This window comes from Chaetomium globosum, genomic scaffold, assembly GCF_000143365.1.
Source record: "Chaetomium globosum CBS 148.51 scaffold_1 genomic scaffold, whole genome shotgun sequence".
Taxonomy (NCBI): Eukaryota; Fungi; Ascomycota; class Sordariomycetes; order Sordariales; family Chaetomiaceae; genus Chaetomium; species Chaetomium globosum.
This window is the reverse complement of record NT_165976.1, coordinates 4558211-4570921: the sequence shown is the minus strand read 5'-3', so window position 1 is coordinate 4570921 and position 12711 is coordinate 4558211. Positions and strand designations below refer to the sequence as shown.

Genomic DNA, 12711 nt, shown 5'->3' with positions numbered 1-12711 from the left:
CACAATACATTCGGCGCCATGTGTGAGGGCAGTAATACGTAGGTTTGTAATGTCAGCGCTTACCAAATATTCAAAATGCCAGGACGTAGCCGATGGGGCAGATGGTGTTGACAAGCGGATGTGTATGGGAATACGTTGTGTGTCACTGAGAGTGTGTATCAAGGGCCTTCCCTCCCTTATAAGTCGGGTAATGGACCGACCCAGTTTGCGGGGAGACGCTTTCCCCTCTCGCCATAACGTTGGGAACAACCTGGGAAGGAAAGAATTTCAAATGGCAACCACGGGTTGCCCATGCAAGGTCGCCATCGCCTCTCGCGTGAGAATCAAAATGATCCTCGCCTTCCCACATTGGGGTGGGTGGGGGGGAGTGGCTGCGTCCTGGTCGGAGAGAGAGGGAGCGGGTTCGGGAGAGGGAGAGGGAGGGGGTGCCGGAGAGGGAGGGGTTGTTGTTGTTGTTGTAGGGGGCGACGGGGGTGCGGGAAGGGGATGGGGTGTTGCTGTGGGGGGCGATGGGGGAGCGGAAGAGGGATGTGCTGTTGCTGTGGGGGGGTTGGTTGTCGTCGTTGTAGTTGTTGTCGTTAAAATTGTTGTCGTTATAGTTGTTATCGTTGTTGTAGTTACTGCCGTCGTTGTAATTGTTGTTGTCCACGTCCGTTATGGACGGGGTTCGGCTGCGAGGTGTGTCCATGGCTGGTGGGCTCTGTAAAATAATGATCGGAGGGCTGTTGGGACATGTCAGGTATGTTGTATCTGCCTTTAAGTGATATGAAGTAACGGCAAATCACTCAACTCGAACAGTAGCAGTTGAAAGGCGATACAAGGCTGTCCATTCGTTGGCGGCTCAAGCAAAGACTTATCTAGTTGTTGAGTTATTGAACCGGGTACCGACTGTAGAAGAGAGGCGAAAGAGAGAATGACCGGGTTACTGGGCTTATAAGTGGGATGTATATTGCGGAAACAAGAAATTCAAGTGACTTGTTCCGAGCGACTTGTTCGAGTCACTTCCTTGTTCAAGTCCGTTTGTCTCATCACAACTTCTTAGGCCGGCTGGGTTGGTAGCTCCTAGAACCATAGATATAATAAATTGATGTCGATTTGGAATTACCGTTTCCTGGATGGATCCAACCTCCAAGGTATATGAATCATACAAAAAGTGCTGGTATCCTTTCTCTCTTTTATTTTCTTAGCTTTCTTTACTTATTTTCTTCCCCTCTTCTCTTTTCTTGGCTTTATTTGCCCTGATGACTCTTGGCCTCTCTGCACCCCCTTTGGTCATTGCAGGGGAACCAAGAACGGTGGGTTCACCTCGTGAGTACAATTAACTTCGCCGGCAGGTTACTGAGCAAGAGCACGAGGGGCATCTGATCTGCTCTCGCTGTCGAGAGGTTGAGAATTTCTTCTCCGGTCCTAGGGTAGATCGGGATTCCAGCCCCCGTCTTTATATCGAGCAGCGAATGGACGACAGATCGGGTATTTCTAATCCGAATTTCAGCGTTCCTGATCCGATACTCAACGGATGAGACTTGGTGAGTGATATGTCGGACCCGGCGGCGTAATCTCCGGTTCCTGCGAATCTCTCTCTCCTGTCGGTTGCTGATTCGGTCGAGTCGATTGGTGATGTTCTCGAGCTGCTCTGCAATCAGAGCGGGCCGCTGACCGACTTGGAGAGGGCCAATGTTGGCGAGCAAGGCCAGGAGAAGAAAAGAAGAACGGGAAGAAGAAAGAAGAGTGGATTTTGTTAAATACCGTGCGTGACCCTTAAACGGACGTTTTACTGAAGGAGTTCAGGTGCGCTGGAGCATGCTTTGTGTTTTGTCTCATCATATTTCATAACTAGGTACCTACCTAGTGTAGGAACCCGCATAAAGCTCAGGGCATGATCGATTGACTTAGTATATTTTGAATCGCCATCCCCGATCCGAAGCTCCAAGCTATGTATATATAGTTGCAAAAAGGGCAGGCAGATGGATGACTGACGCAACACTCTCCCGAGTCAAGTTCCAAACAGCAATCCTCGCTCGCTTGTTTACTGCTTTCACCAACCCCAATCCTCACTAAACAAACTCACACCCTTAGCAGCTCAGTTTGAAGACCTCGCCAACACTCATTCTAACCATCCACAGCATCAGGAACTCAGCTATGCGTGGGCATCGCCACATCAGCCTTCTTCGAGATCGCATCCTCGGCACTCCACATCGCCGTGACGGTCTTTTGCTGCGTGTAAAAGTTAATACCGGGGCGGCCGTAGAAGGTGCTGGCGCCGCCGCCGGCGATGCTCTTCTTGTTGCCGGTGAAGCTGAACATGGGGAGAGGCACGGGGATGGGGACGTTGATGCCGACCTGGCCGGCCTCGATGCGGCGGCGGAAGGTCTCGGCGGTAGGGCCCGAGCGCGTGAAGATGGCGACGCCGTTGCCGTACTCGTTGGCGTTGATCAGGTCGATGGCCTCGTCGAGCGTGTCGACGTTGAGGCACACCAGCACGGGGCCGAAGATCTCCTCGCGGTAGCACTGCATCTGGGGGGTGACGTTGGAGATGATAGTGGGTGCTATCCAGTTGCCGTTGGGGTACTTGGCCGGCTTGAACCCGCGCCCGTCGAGGAGGATGTTGGCGCCCTCGGCCTCGGCCGACGCGATGAGGGACTCGATGCGCGCCTTGCTTTGGGGGGTGATGACGGGGCCGAGGTCGGCGCCCGGTTCGAATCCGCCGTTGACCGACAGCCCCTTGGCGCGCTCGGCGAGCTCGGGGAGCCAGTCCTTGGTCTCGCCTACCATGACGAGCGTCGAGAGGGCCATGCACCGCTGGCCGGCCGCGCCAAAGGCGGCGCCGACGACGGCGTTGAGGAACTGGTTCTTGTTGCAGTCGGGGAGCACGGCGGCGTGGTTCTTGGCGCCGAGGTTGGCCTGCACGCGCTTCCCGTTGGCCGAGCCGCGCGTGAAGATGTACTCGCCGGCCTTGTTGCCGCCGACGAAGCTGACGGCCTTGATGGCGGGCTCGTCGAGGATGAAGTTGACGGTGCGGTGGGCGCCGTGCACGATATTGACCACGCCGTCGGGGAAGCCGGCCTTCTGGCAGAGCTCGGCCAGGATCATGGCCGCGCCGGGATCGCGCTCCGACGGCTTGAGGATGAGCGTGTTGCCGGTCACGGTGGCGATGGGGATACACCAGAGAGGAATCATGGCGGGGAAGTCTAGACCGTCAGGTTAGCACTCTAAACCCTTTTTTACTCTCCACTTGTATATCCCAAGCAAAAAACCTACTAAACGGGCAAATCGCGGCCACCACCCCCAACGGCTCGCGGTACGTCCTCGTCTCCATATCCTTCGCCACCTCGAGCACCTCGCCCTTCAACAACTCAGGCGCACCGCACGCGGCCTCGGCAACCTGCAGGCCGCGGAGCACGTCGCCCTTGGCGTCGGCAAAGGTCTTGCCCTGCTCGAGGGTGATGCTCGCGGCGAGCCGGTCCCAGTTCTCGCGGATCAGGGCCACGAGCTTGAACATGATCTGCTGCCGGTGCAGCACGCTGGTGTTGCGCCATGTCTCAAAGGCCTTCTGCGCCGAGGCGACGGCCGCCTGGAGCTCCGCGTCCGTATTCTGCGGCACGCGCGTCACTAGGTTGTTGGTGGCCGGGTCGTGCAGGTCGATGAACTCGGTCGTGCTCGAGGAGACGAACTTGTTATCAACGAAGAAGGGGGTGTTCTGCACGTCTGAGATCTTGTCGTGTGTGTTTGGGAAGCTGGTGGCCGTGCTGGAAAGCCCGGCGGCGGCCGAGGTTGGACTTAGGTGCTGTGCTGTAGCGTGTAACCTCCTCACCGCTGTTGATGAGGCGGGCTTTGCAGAGGGGGCCATTCTGGATGATGAGACGAGAAGGGCGGATCTGGGAGTGCTGGATGATTGTACAAGACGACCGGTGGTAGCAGATGCTGAAACAGCCCTCGTTGCTAGACGACGCATCGTGTTCTCGGGAAAACGGTGAGACTAGGTCCCTTAGGTAGGTAGGTGGCTGGTCTGGGCGTGTTCGGACAAGGTATGGGTATGGGTATGGGTTGGGTTGGGTTCAATACCGGCCTCTATAATTAACTACCGAATACCGAATTGTATTGTTTGGGAATTGGCCCTTGTGGTTGGTGGTTGATTGGTTTTACTGTTGGTGCAGCCCGTCCCTCCTACGTAGCAACCTTCCCATACCATGCAGTGGGCGTCTCCTCCCCTTTATCCGATCTGCCGTCTCGCTGTCGGCAACAGCCCGGGTGCTGCTGCGAGGACCGGAATGGGGCCAAGTGCGGCGAGTCGTGGATGCGTGGAGGCTTCTCCGCAGTCTCCAAAGCCGCGTTCTGCCGACCGCCAATCGGGGTGCCCCAATTCCGTCTTTCAACTGGAGAAGCTCGTGTGGAGACCGCCGAGAGTCCGGGGAGGAGGAGCAGCCCCGACCCGATTTGGGGCGTCACGGGGTGTGCTCGGCTTACTGCGGAGGGCTTAGGGGTGAGGGTCGGTCAATGATAGCAACATAGGGTAGGAGAGGGGACTGGTCCACGTAATCAGCAGCGAAAAATAAGCAGTGTCCAATACTAACGCCTGTGTATTTTGGTCCTAGAATACATATGCGCCGAGGGACTCCGCAGACCACGAAATAAGCAGAAGAATGAAGCAAAAATAACGGCCTCGCAATCGCCGGCCACAGTCCCCAGAATTCGTTTGACCTTGACTGTGGCACGGTCTCGATTAAACTCCCACGACAGATCCTCCAACCCCAAACACCATCTACGACTGGCTCCGAGTGTTGCGCTTGGTCGCCTCCTTGGCGGTGTCGGCGCCGGTGGCCGCAGCCGAAGCAGCCTTGTCCTTCACGTCCTTGGCCTTCTCCTTGACATCGGCCGCAACCTTCTTGGCGGCCGGGGCAGGGGAGGAGCCGAGCCCGATGAGACCGAAGATGAGAGCGACGAAGGTGACGAAGATAGCGGCAATACCGCCGGCGATCTCAGGCACAAACTTGATAGCCTCAAGAGGGTCCTGCTTGGCGATGGTCAAGAATAGGTCGAGCTTCTCCTGGACGTACGTCTTGGGGTCGTCGAGGAACTTGAGGTCGCTCGGCGAGCTGGGCTTCTCAGCCTCCTTGGGCTTGTCGGCCTCCTCTAGCGCCTTCTCAACGGGGTGCTTCTTGAAGAAGGTCTCCTCGGCGAGCTTCTTGGCGTCCTCGACCGAGTGGCCGACGTAGATGTTGTCGAAGAGGATGTCGTTCTGCATGGTCCAGATCTCAAAGCCGATCTATCGGAATGTTAGCAAGAATTATCGCAGTGACGAGGAAGAGTGACTTACAGCGCCCATGGGCTCAAAGTTGGCGGGGTGCTTGTCCTCGAAGTAGTCCGGGTTCTTAATCTGGCGAGGAGCCCAGACACCCTTGTAGGCCGGGTTGTCGATGTACGGGGCGGTCCACTTGCCCTTGTAGTCGGGGTTCTTCTTCATCGGCTTGGTCCACGGGCCACAGCCAGAAACATCGGCGCACTTGGGGTTGGAGACGGTGGGGGCAATCCAGTCACCGTCCTCCTCGTCATCCCAGTCCTCGGGCTTCTGAGCCTCGGGGTCGGCGACGATCAAGGGCTCGTCAACGAGCCAGTCCTCGGGCTGGGTAGCCTCCTCATCGACAATCTCGAAGGGGGCATCCTCATCCCAATCCTCGGGCTTCTTGGCCTCGGGGTCGGGGATACGCGCCTCGTCGACCCAGTCCTCGGGCTTCTTGTCCTTGGGGTCGTCAATCTCCTTGGGAGGGTTGACCGCGGGAGTGAAGTCCTCGAGGAGGCTGCCCTCCTTGACCTGCTCGCCGTTCTGCTCGATGACGTACGTGTTGTTGGGGTGCACGATGAGCGTGTACAGCTCCGTGGTCTTGACGATCTTGGCCGCCGCCGGGGAGGTCAGGTGCTTCTCCTCGTACTCGCCCGTCTTGGGGTTCTTGTGGTTGAAGATGAAGTGCACCTTGTTGGTGTGGCCGCACTTGTCGGGACCGAACATGATGACGTACGGGGTCGTGTTGGAGAACTCGTCTTGGTGCAGGGCCTTGGTGTCCCTCAGGAGCTTCATGTAGGCGCCACCGCACTCGAGACCATCTGTAGCGTATGCGTTAGAGCCACGATGCGCGGTGATATGGACTCGTGGGAAAACGTACTCTGCAACTTGACCTCGTACTGGACCACCAGGGTCTTGCCCTTGGGGTCGATCTTCTTAGGGAACTTGGCCGAGATGGCGTGGTGGGCAGCGGGGTTCTTGATGACAAGACCTTTGTCGCCCTCCATTCCCTTGTAGACAGTCGGCTCCTCAACCGCCCACTCGCCGACGTAGGCCCATTCCTCGTCACCCTGGACCTCCTTCTTGGCGTGGGAGGGCTTCCACCGCTTCTCCCAGTCGTCGGTGAACTGCTCGAGGAAGGGGGCCTTGAGCTTGGAGGGCTGTAGCAATGCGCGTTAGCAAGGCTGTCCGGTCATTCGCTAGCTCAATGCTCCCCAAGTCAAACGGCCGCAGCTCGGCATGTCTGATGCAGGGCCGATACATCGCGGCGATTGTAACTGGCAAAAAAACAAAACAGTAAAACTCACAGTGAAGGTAGGAAGCTCGGGGGCGGCCTTGGTGGCCGACTCGGCGACCGAGCTGGTCTCGTCCTTGATCACCTTCTGGTCCTCGGCGCTTACGCCACCGGCCAGAAAAGCTGCGCCGGCGGCAGCGGCAGCGACGTTGAACTTCATTTTGGAGGACCGAGTGCTATCTCGAGCGGCTCAGTAAACCGATAAGTTGAAGTGCAATGCAAGAGACCAAGGGTTGTTGGAGGAAGGAAGGGATGTCTTTGCAGACAGATGACACGATGGGTTGGGCAATGGATATCGCTTCCAGAGCTCAAAGAAAGGAGAAAATCGCCAGGCGTGTGGCAGGCAGCTGGTGTGGTGAATTTGAAGCTCGGGCAGGCGATTTCTGACAACGTGTCTTTAACAGAACGCTGAGCTTGAGCTCCCGGCGCTGCGACAGTGGGACTGCGGGGACTGCATGGGGGACCAGGCTGGTCAAACAGCGGGCCTGCCGAACTCATTGGAACCTTCCGTGTGATTGGACCGCCCTGGCCAATATCTTGCGAACACCCATCAACAACATGCCGCAGCAATCCGGCAGCAATCCGGCAATCAGCTTTCTTTGTCCTGTATACATCAATTCCACAGAAAAGTTCTTTCTTTTTGTTCTTTGAAACCTAATTACTCCAATTGACACTTGTGTCTTTGTTTTTGAGATCCCAATGGGCAACAAAGCCGGAAGGGCCCGGAGCTTATCGCACGGAAACAAACAAAAAACACGTCTGCTATCAGGGGCCATGATTATCTCCAACGTGACTTGAAACTGTATTCCGAAACTACCACAGCAACCACTTAGACAAGCAGCTATAGGAGGGCAGCAGTAACCAAGTATCATGCTCCCAAGGCGAGAGGGCGTACAAGTTGAGAGGTGCTTGTCCGCTGAGTCAAAGGCAACCTGCAGCCCTCAGTTTTGGCCCCGTCTGCTTTCGCCGAGCAAACCAAGAACGGTGCACATGTGAAACCGTAGCAACGAGTTAGCTAGCAGCAGGTTTGCATTCAAAGAGCCTTGGTTGATGGTGTTTGATAGAGCCTCTCAGCTGGCCTCCCAATGCTTCTTTCGGAGAATGAACGAAAGACCACGTGGAAGAACCATAAGGGCAATAAGGAACGAACCAAGGTATTCAAGACTCCGTGAAATGCTCCGGGTGGAGTCGCTGCAGGTCAGAGGCAAGCAGTGCCGGACGCTATCAACGCAGTCCATGCAGTTGAATGCTTCGCCGCATGTGCTCCCGCTCCGCATGCCAAGTGGAGGGACCATCCGGAACCACTCCGCAGATGCGAGCTTCCCTGTCGTCAATTTAGCCCAAATAGCCTCATGTCGCGATTTGAAACTGCCGCCTCTCATTAATATTTGCCGACAACCAAGGACACCATTGACAACACCCTTTTGGAAAGAGGACACCTTGAGCGTTTCGGCCGTACGCCGTAAGCAGAGAGCGCTAAGACCACGCCGCTACCGAATACCCGTGGACGCTGCCGACAACCCCGGACCGAGCCCGGCATGACCCCGCCATCAAACGGCCAAGCTGCCGAGACCAATGATCATCTCGTCCAGTCTGATAACCCAGAGCACCCGGCGAACCTGATCCCCTCGCTCTGCGCCAAGTTTTGGACACTCGGCTGGGTCACTGGCACTGGGGGAGGCGCCTCGATCCGCGAAGAGTATGTGCAACTTAACAACTTACCCCGCCATCATAGCTACCTGGGGGGACCCAACACTAACCCTATGCCAACGGCAGTGACCTCGTCTACATCGCGCCCTCGGGTGTTCAGAAGGAGTTGATGAAAGCCTCCGACATTTACGTACTCTCCCTCGCAGCCCAAGCGCAATCCCTCGACAGGCGAAACCGGGTCTACCTGCGCAGCCCGCCGAGCTACAAGCCGAGCCAGTGCACCCCCTTGTTTCTAGCGGCCTTCACGAAGCGGCGCGCGGGCTGCTGCATCCACACGCACTCGCACTGGGCGGTGTTGGTGACGCTGATCCTCGAGACGCAGGGCGCTGGGAAGGACCGCGAGTTCCGCATCAACAACATCGAGCAGATCAAGGGATTCGGCAAGGGGTTTGAAAAGAGCGGGAATCTAGGGTACCACGATACGCTGGTGATTCCGGTGATTGAGAACACCGCGCATGAAGAGGACTTGACCGAGTTCCTCGAGGAAGCGATGGATAAGTATCCCGACACCTACGCCGTGTTGGTAAGGCGGCATGGCGTGTATGTGTGGGGTGACAATGTGCACAAGGCCAAGACGCAGTGCGAGAGGTACGGCTCCCTTACATCCATCCGCAAGCAAGGGAGAGTCTCCTGACAAGCAGCAGCCTCGACTATCTTTTCCAGCTGGCGGTCGAGATGAAGCAGCTTAACCTGCCCTGGATAACCGACATCGAGCCAGTGACGCCACGGAAGTCGTAGCAGAATCTAAACCGGGCTCTCACAGACTTCCACAACTCACACAAAACTAATTGAGTCACTCGCCCATTCCCGGTGGTGACATGGCATTGCATTTAATTACCATCAATTCAAATCTGTAAAGTTGCACAGCCTAACTACCACCCAATCCCGATTACCCAGGCCCAATTACACCATCACATCAAGCCCATCCACCCACCGAGAGCACATTCTCTTCCATTTGATATCCAAAACGTCATAACCCAAAAATTCAAAATACTTTTTTTCTCTTACAGAGCCATGATGGCAGCCACGAACCCAACGGCACCGACGACGCCCGAGGACACGCCGAGGAGCGCGGCAGCGCCCGTGGACTCGGTCGTCGAGGGGCTGTCGGACGTCTGGGAGCCCTCGCTGTCGCCGGTGTTGGTGGCGTCGTCGTTGTTGCCGTTGTTGTCGCCGTCGCTGTTGCCGTTGCCGTTGTTGTTGTTGCCGTTACCGTTGCCGTTGTTGCCGTTGCCGCTGTTGGAACCGCCGGTGGGCTGCGGGGTGCCGATGGTCGGGGTGTAGTAGTTCTGGCCGATGCAGTCGCCCACGCACTTGGCGTAGGCGTTGTTGTCGGCCTCGGTGCCCTTGCCGACGGGGCAGCCGGCGACGCAGGTGTTGGTGGCGTTGGCCTGGGGGAGGTTTGGAGGGTTAGTTTGCTTGTCTGGTGGTGTGTTTTGGGGGTGGGGGTGGGGGTGAGATGGGATGGGCTTTTTGGCATACCTGCTGGTCGTTGGGGGAGGGCACGGCGATGCACTTGGCGCGGCAGTTCACGTCGTCGGCGTCGCAGGCGTTGAGGCAGCGGAGCATCTCAGCCTGAGCAGAGGTCTGGGCGGCGGTGGCAGCGTCCACGGTCTTGCTGGCGGAGTCGCCGCCAGTGGTGGTCTGGGCATTGGCGAACAGCGCGAGGCCGGCGGCGAGGAAGATGGAGGTGACACGCATGTTGGCGGTGTTATGGTATTACAGATATTAAGTTTGTAATTGGTGTGTGAGAGCAAGTGATGCTTCAACGAGTGTGTGTGATATGGAACACGATATGAAAAATGGGAAAGGTGACAGGTGAAGGAAGAGGGTGTGCGATGAGGAATCAAACAGGAGGGAGGAATTTGAATTCCTCGGGCCGGGCTGGGGCATTCTTATCCGTTTTCCCATCCCAAGGGAGAGACCATCAGGGAACTGGCGCTCGTTCTGCAGCCATCGGGCGCGATCCGGAAGCTGGGCGCCGTGCAGGGAGCGGCAGGGTCACTTTCCACCTGCATTCTGCTACCGCGGTACATACCATCCAATCGAGCAGAGCGTGCCACTGCCAACCGCGCCCTCCCGTCCCCACTCCCAGAATAAACACGAGGGGGGATCCTCCCTGCTCGTTCCCATTCGTGCCACACACACACATACACACAGCGACGGGCATGCGGGCGGCTCAACCGAGCAAAAAGAGACTTCAAGGAAACCCAGGGGGAGGCGTGGGAAAATGGGAACATATACTGGCTCTCCAGGTTTTCTGTCGTGCAACAATCCTGTTCCTTCCCCACCCCATCGTCCGTCCCCATTCCCAGCCGTTCTCGAGAATATTCTACACGAAACGCGGAGTGCTACCTGAGCATGCTGAGCAGTCACGTCGTCTTGTCATGAGAACGGGATTTCCTCGCTTCTCTCTCCCCAGGGGGGCAAAAAAGAAACCATGGCGCGCTTGTTTAAGATTGCGATAACTCAAATCCCAGCACCACGCTCTGGTCAGCCCAAAGAGTGGAAAGGGGTGGCATCTGCCCGATCTGGCCATCCGATCATTCTGGGCACCAATCATGACGCGGGATTTCGCGTAACAGGCTCCAAGGAAAAATGACTTGGCGCCCACGGCCCAGCAACGCAGCGCCGTGTAGCCTGGCGAGCTTGGAGAACAAGCCCGGGAATCACCCCGGACGCGCGATGTCATCGTTCAAGGGCATGGCTGCGCCGGTTTTCATCCCTCAATGCTCAGTGGCACGGTCCGGATCCACGGCATGTCAGAAGCTTCTCCCAGCCAAATTGGAAATGTGTGGTCCATCTCTTCTATGTAACTGCCGACGGAAAGAGTGAGGGCCCCGGCCGTCACGGAACCGCTTTTCTCGATCGCAAGCCATCAATTTGGCTCGTGTTCCTTTTTCTGTTGCATCACGCCCAGTCAGGATGTGGATCGGTCATCATCATTCTGGACCATAGCCTCTCCATTTTTTGAGTTCTCTCAGCCCACACAACAGGAGTCAATGTCGTCCGAAACAAACAACACTGACAAGCGATATGGGACGGATGAATCTGGCCGCTGAACTAGCGCCTCGGCGTGGGCCAAAGTCACTTCGGTGGCTTTCCTTCCCTCAGCTGCAGCCTTCGTTTGGGCCAATGACCTCGACCGCCTTTGTCTTGTCTCCAAGACGACCAGCGCGAATCAGTTCGGGGATCGTCGGTGCTCACGACGACGGAGTCGTTCGACAACAAGCCTGGTGACAGAAGGTGTTGGTGATTTGTCTCGGGGGCGTTGCTAAGTTATATTACGGAGAGAGTCAGTCACGTTATCACACTACTAGCGTGTTCATCACCAAACCACACCTAGAAGAGGCTGCGGGTCAACTGAATCCGCGTCCAGATTCCTCGATCCATTCCAGCAGCACCAGAGGACTCTCCGTTCAGTATCTCAGCCGATAGTTGTTAAGTCTTGCCGTCATCACCATTACCGTTTTGCTCTGGGGTCAGACCACATCCCATCTTTTCATAAACTGCCCCCCACAAGAAGAGCCCAGGCCCAAAAACAACATCCGACCTCCCTGGCATTTCGAGGCTGCTGTCGAGTTACTCGGCCTAACATAGCGGTCATGGCGCGCCCACAGACTAACTAACTAGTTAGCGTGGCACTGGTTTGACGAGGGAAGGATATGGCGGTCGAGTCGGCCCCATGTCATCATACCCTTGTCCGCCGTCTTGGTTGAATCATCATTCAAGCCAAAGACCTTGGTTACTCCGCCGGCATTTTTAAGACACAAAGCGAGCCCGAGGTCGATCCGGTACGGAGCGAGCGAGCTGCTCGCCGGAGAAGTGGGTGCAGACTATCGAGTTCGCTAAAACCGTCGGCCGTGTCCGAGAGTGGGACTTTTGGGAAGAGGTTGTGGGCGGGATCGTCACTGTGGGCGGTTATTGCAAGACACAACAAGACTTTAGAAAGCGCTGTTTGTCTGAGCTGAGAGCTGTTGTTACCTCTGCCAAAGGGCGGAACAGGGGATGCTCGGATATCCCGCGTGCAAAGACCAGGCCAGCACTCGATTACGAAACAAATCGTTGCAAAAACCTGCAAAGAAAACGAACAGCTCCACTTTGGTACGAGGAGCTCAGAGACCGCTCTTGCGGCTCCGAGCTTGCGCATGCCAGCTGGTAATCGTTGTGTCAATTTTCTTCTATCCAAGCCACGCCCTGTCTCGGTCACCGCCGGAGTGGGGGACAGCACGATATTTCACCTTGCCGACACTGTGTACCGCAAGGGAAACAAGGAAAAGCAAGGCGGAAGTCGACAGAATTTTCTAGCAATGTCAATGCATTGTCTCTTTTTCAAAGCATCAAGCAGCCAATTTCCAATTCCAGGGCAACAGAGCGGGGAACCGTTGTCAACTCCACCCGCCCCACCACTTTGTTCATGGGCCCGTGT

The 12711-nt window shown here is 56.6% G+C and overlaps 4 protein-coding genes across 4 annotated transcripts; 1 reads left to right on the top strand and 3 right to left on the bottom strand.

The window, feature by feature from the left end:
- Positions 1 to 2133: 2133 nt before the first annotated feature.
- Positions 2134 to 3952, bottom strand: CHGG_01487 (uncharacterized protein; the record flags this gene model as incomplete). Its single annotated transcript, XM_001220707.1, has 2 exons — positions 2134 to 3188; positions 3259 to 3952. The coding sequence occupies 2 exons, from the start codon at positions 3950 to 3952 to the stop codon at positions 2134 to 2136; spliced, it is 1749 nt and encodes a 582-aa protein (XP_001220708.1).
- An 807-nt stretch (positions 3953 to 4759) lies between these two features.
- Positions 4760 to 6732, bottom strand: CHGG_01486 (uncharacterized protein; the record flags this gene model as incomplete). The annotated part of the gene is made up of 4 exons (XM_001220706.1): positions 4760 to 5263; positions 5315 to 6099; positions 6159 to 6438; positions 6586 to 6732. 4 exons carry the CDS (start codon positions 6730 to 6732, stop codon positions 4760 to 4762), a joined length of 1716 nt encoding a protein of 571 aa, XP_001220707.1.
- Positions 6733 to 8110: 1378 nt separating this feature from the next.
- CHGG_01485 (uncharacterized protein) lies at positions 8111 to 9020 on the top strand (the record flags this gene model as incomplete). Its single annotated transcript, XM_001220705.1, has 3 exons — positions 8111 to 8271; positions 8349 to 8870; positions 8927 to 9020. 3 exons carry the CDS (start codon positions 8111 to 8113, stop codon positions 9018 to 9020), a joined length of 777 nt encoding a protein of 258 aa, XP_001220706.1.
- A 266-nt stretch (positions 9021 to 9286) lies between these two features.
- CHGG_01484 (uncharacterized protein) lies at positions 9287 to 9983 on the bottom strand (the record flags this gene model as incomplete). The annotated part of the gene is made up of 2 exons (XM_001220704.1): positions 9287 to 9673; positions 9765 to 9983. 2 exons carry the CDS (start codon positions 9981 to 9983, stop codon positions 9287 to 9289), a joined length of 606 nt encoding a protein of 201 aa, XP_001220705.1.
- Between the last annotated feature and the right edge of the window lie 2728 nt (positions 9984 to 12711).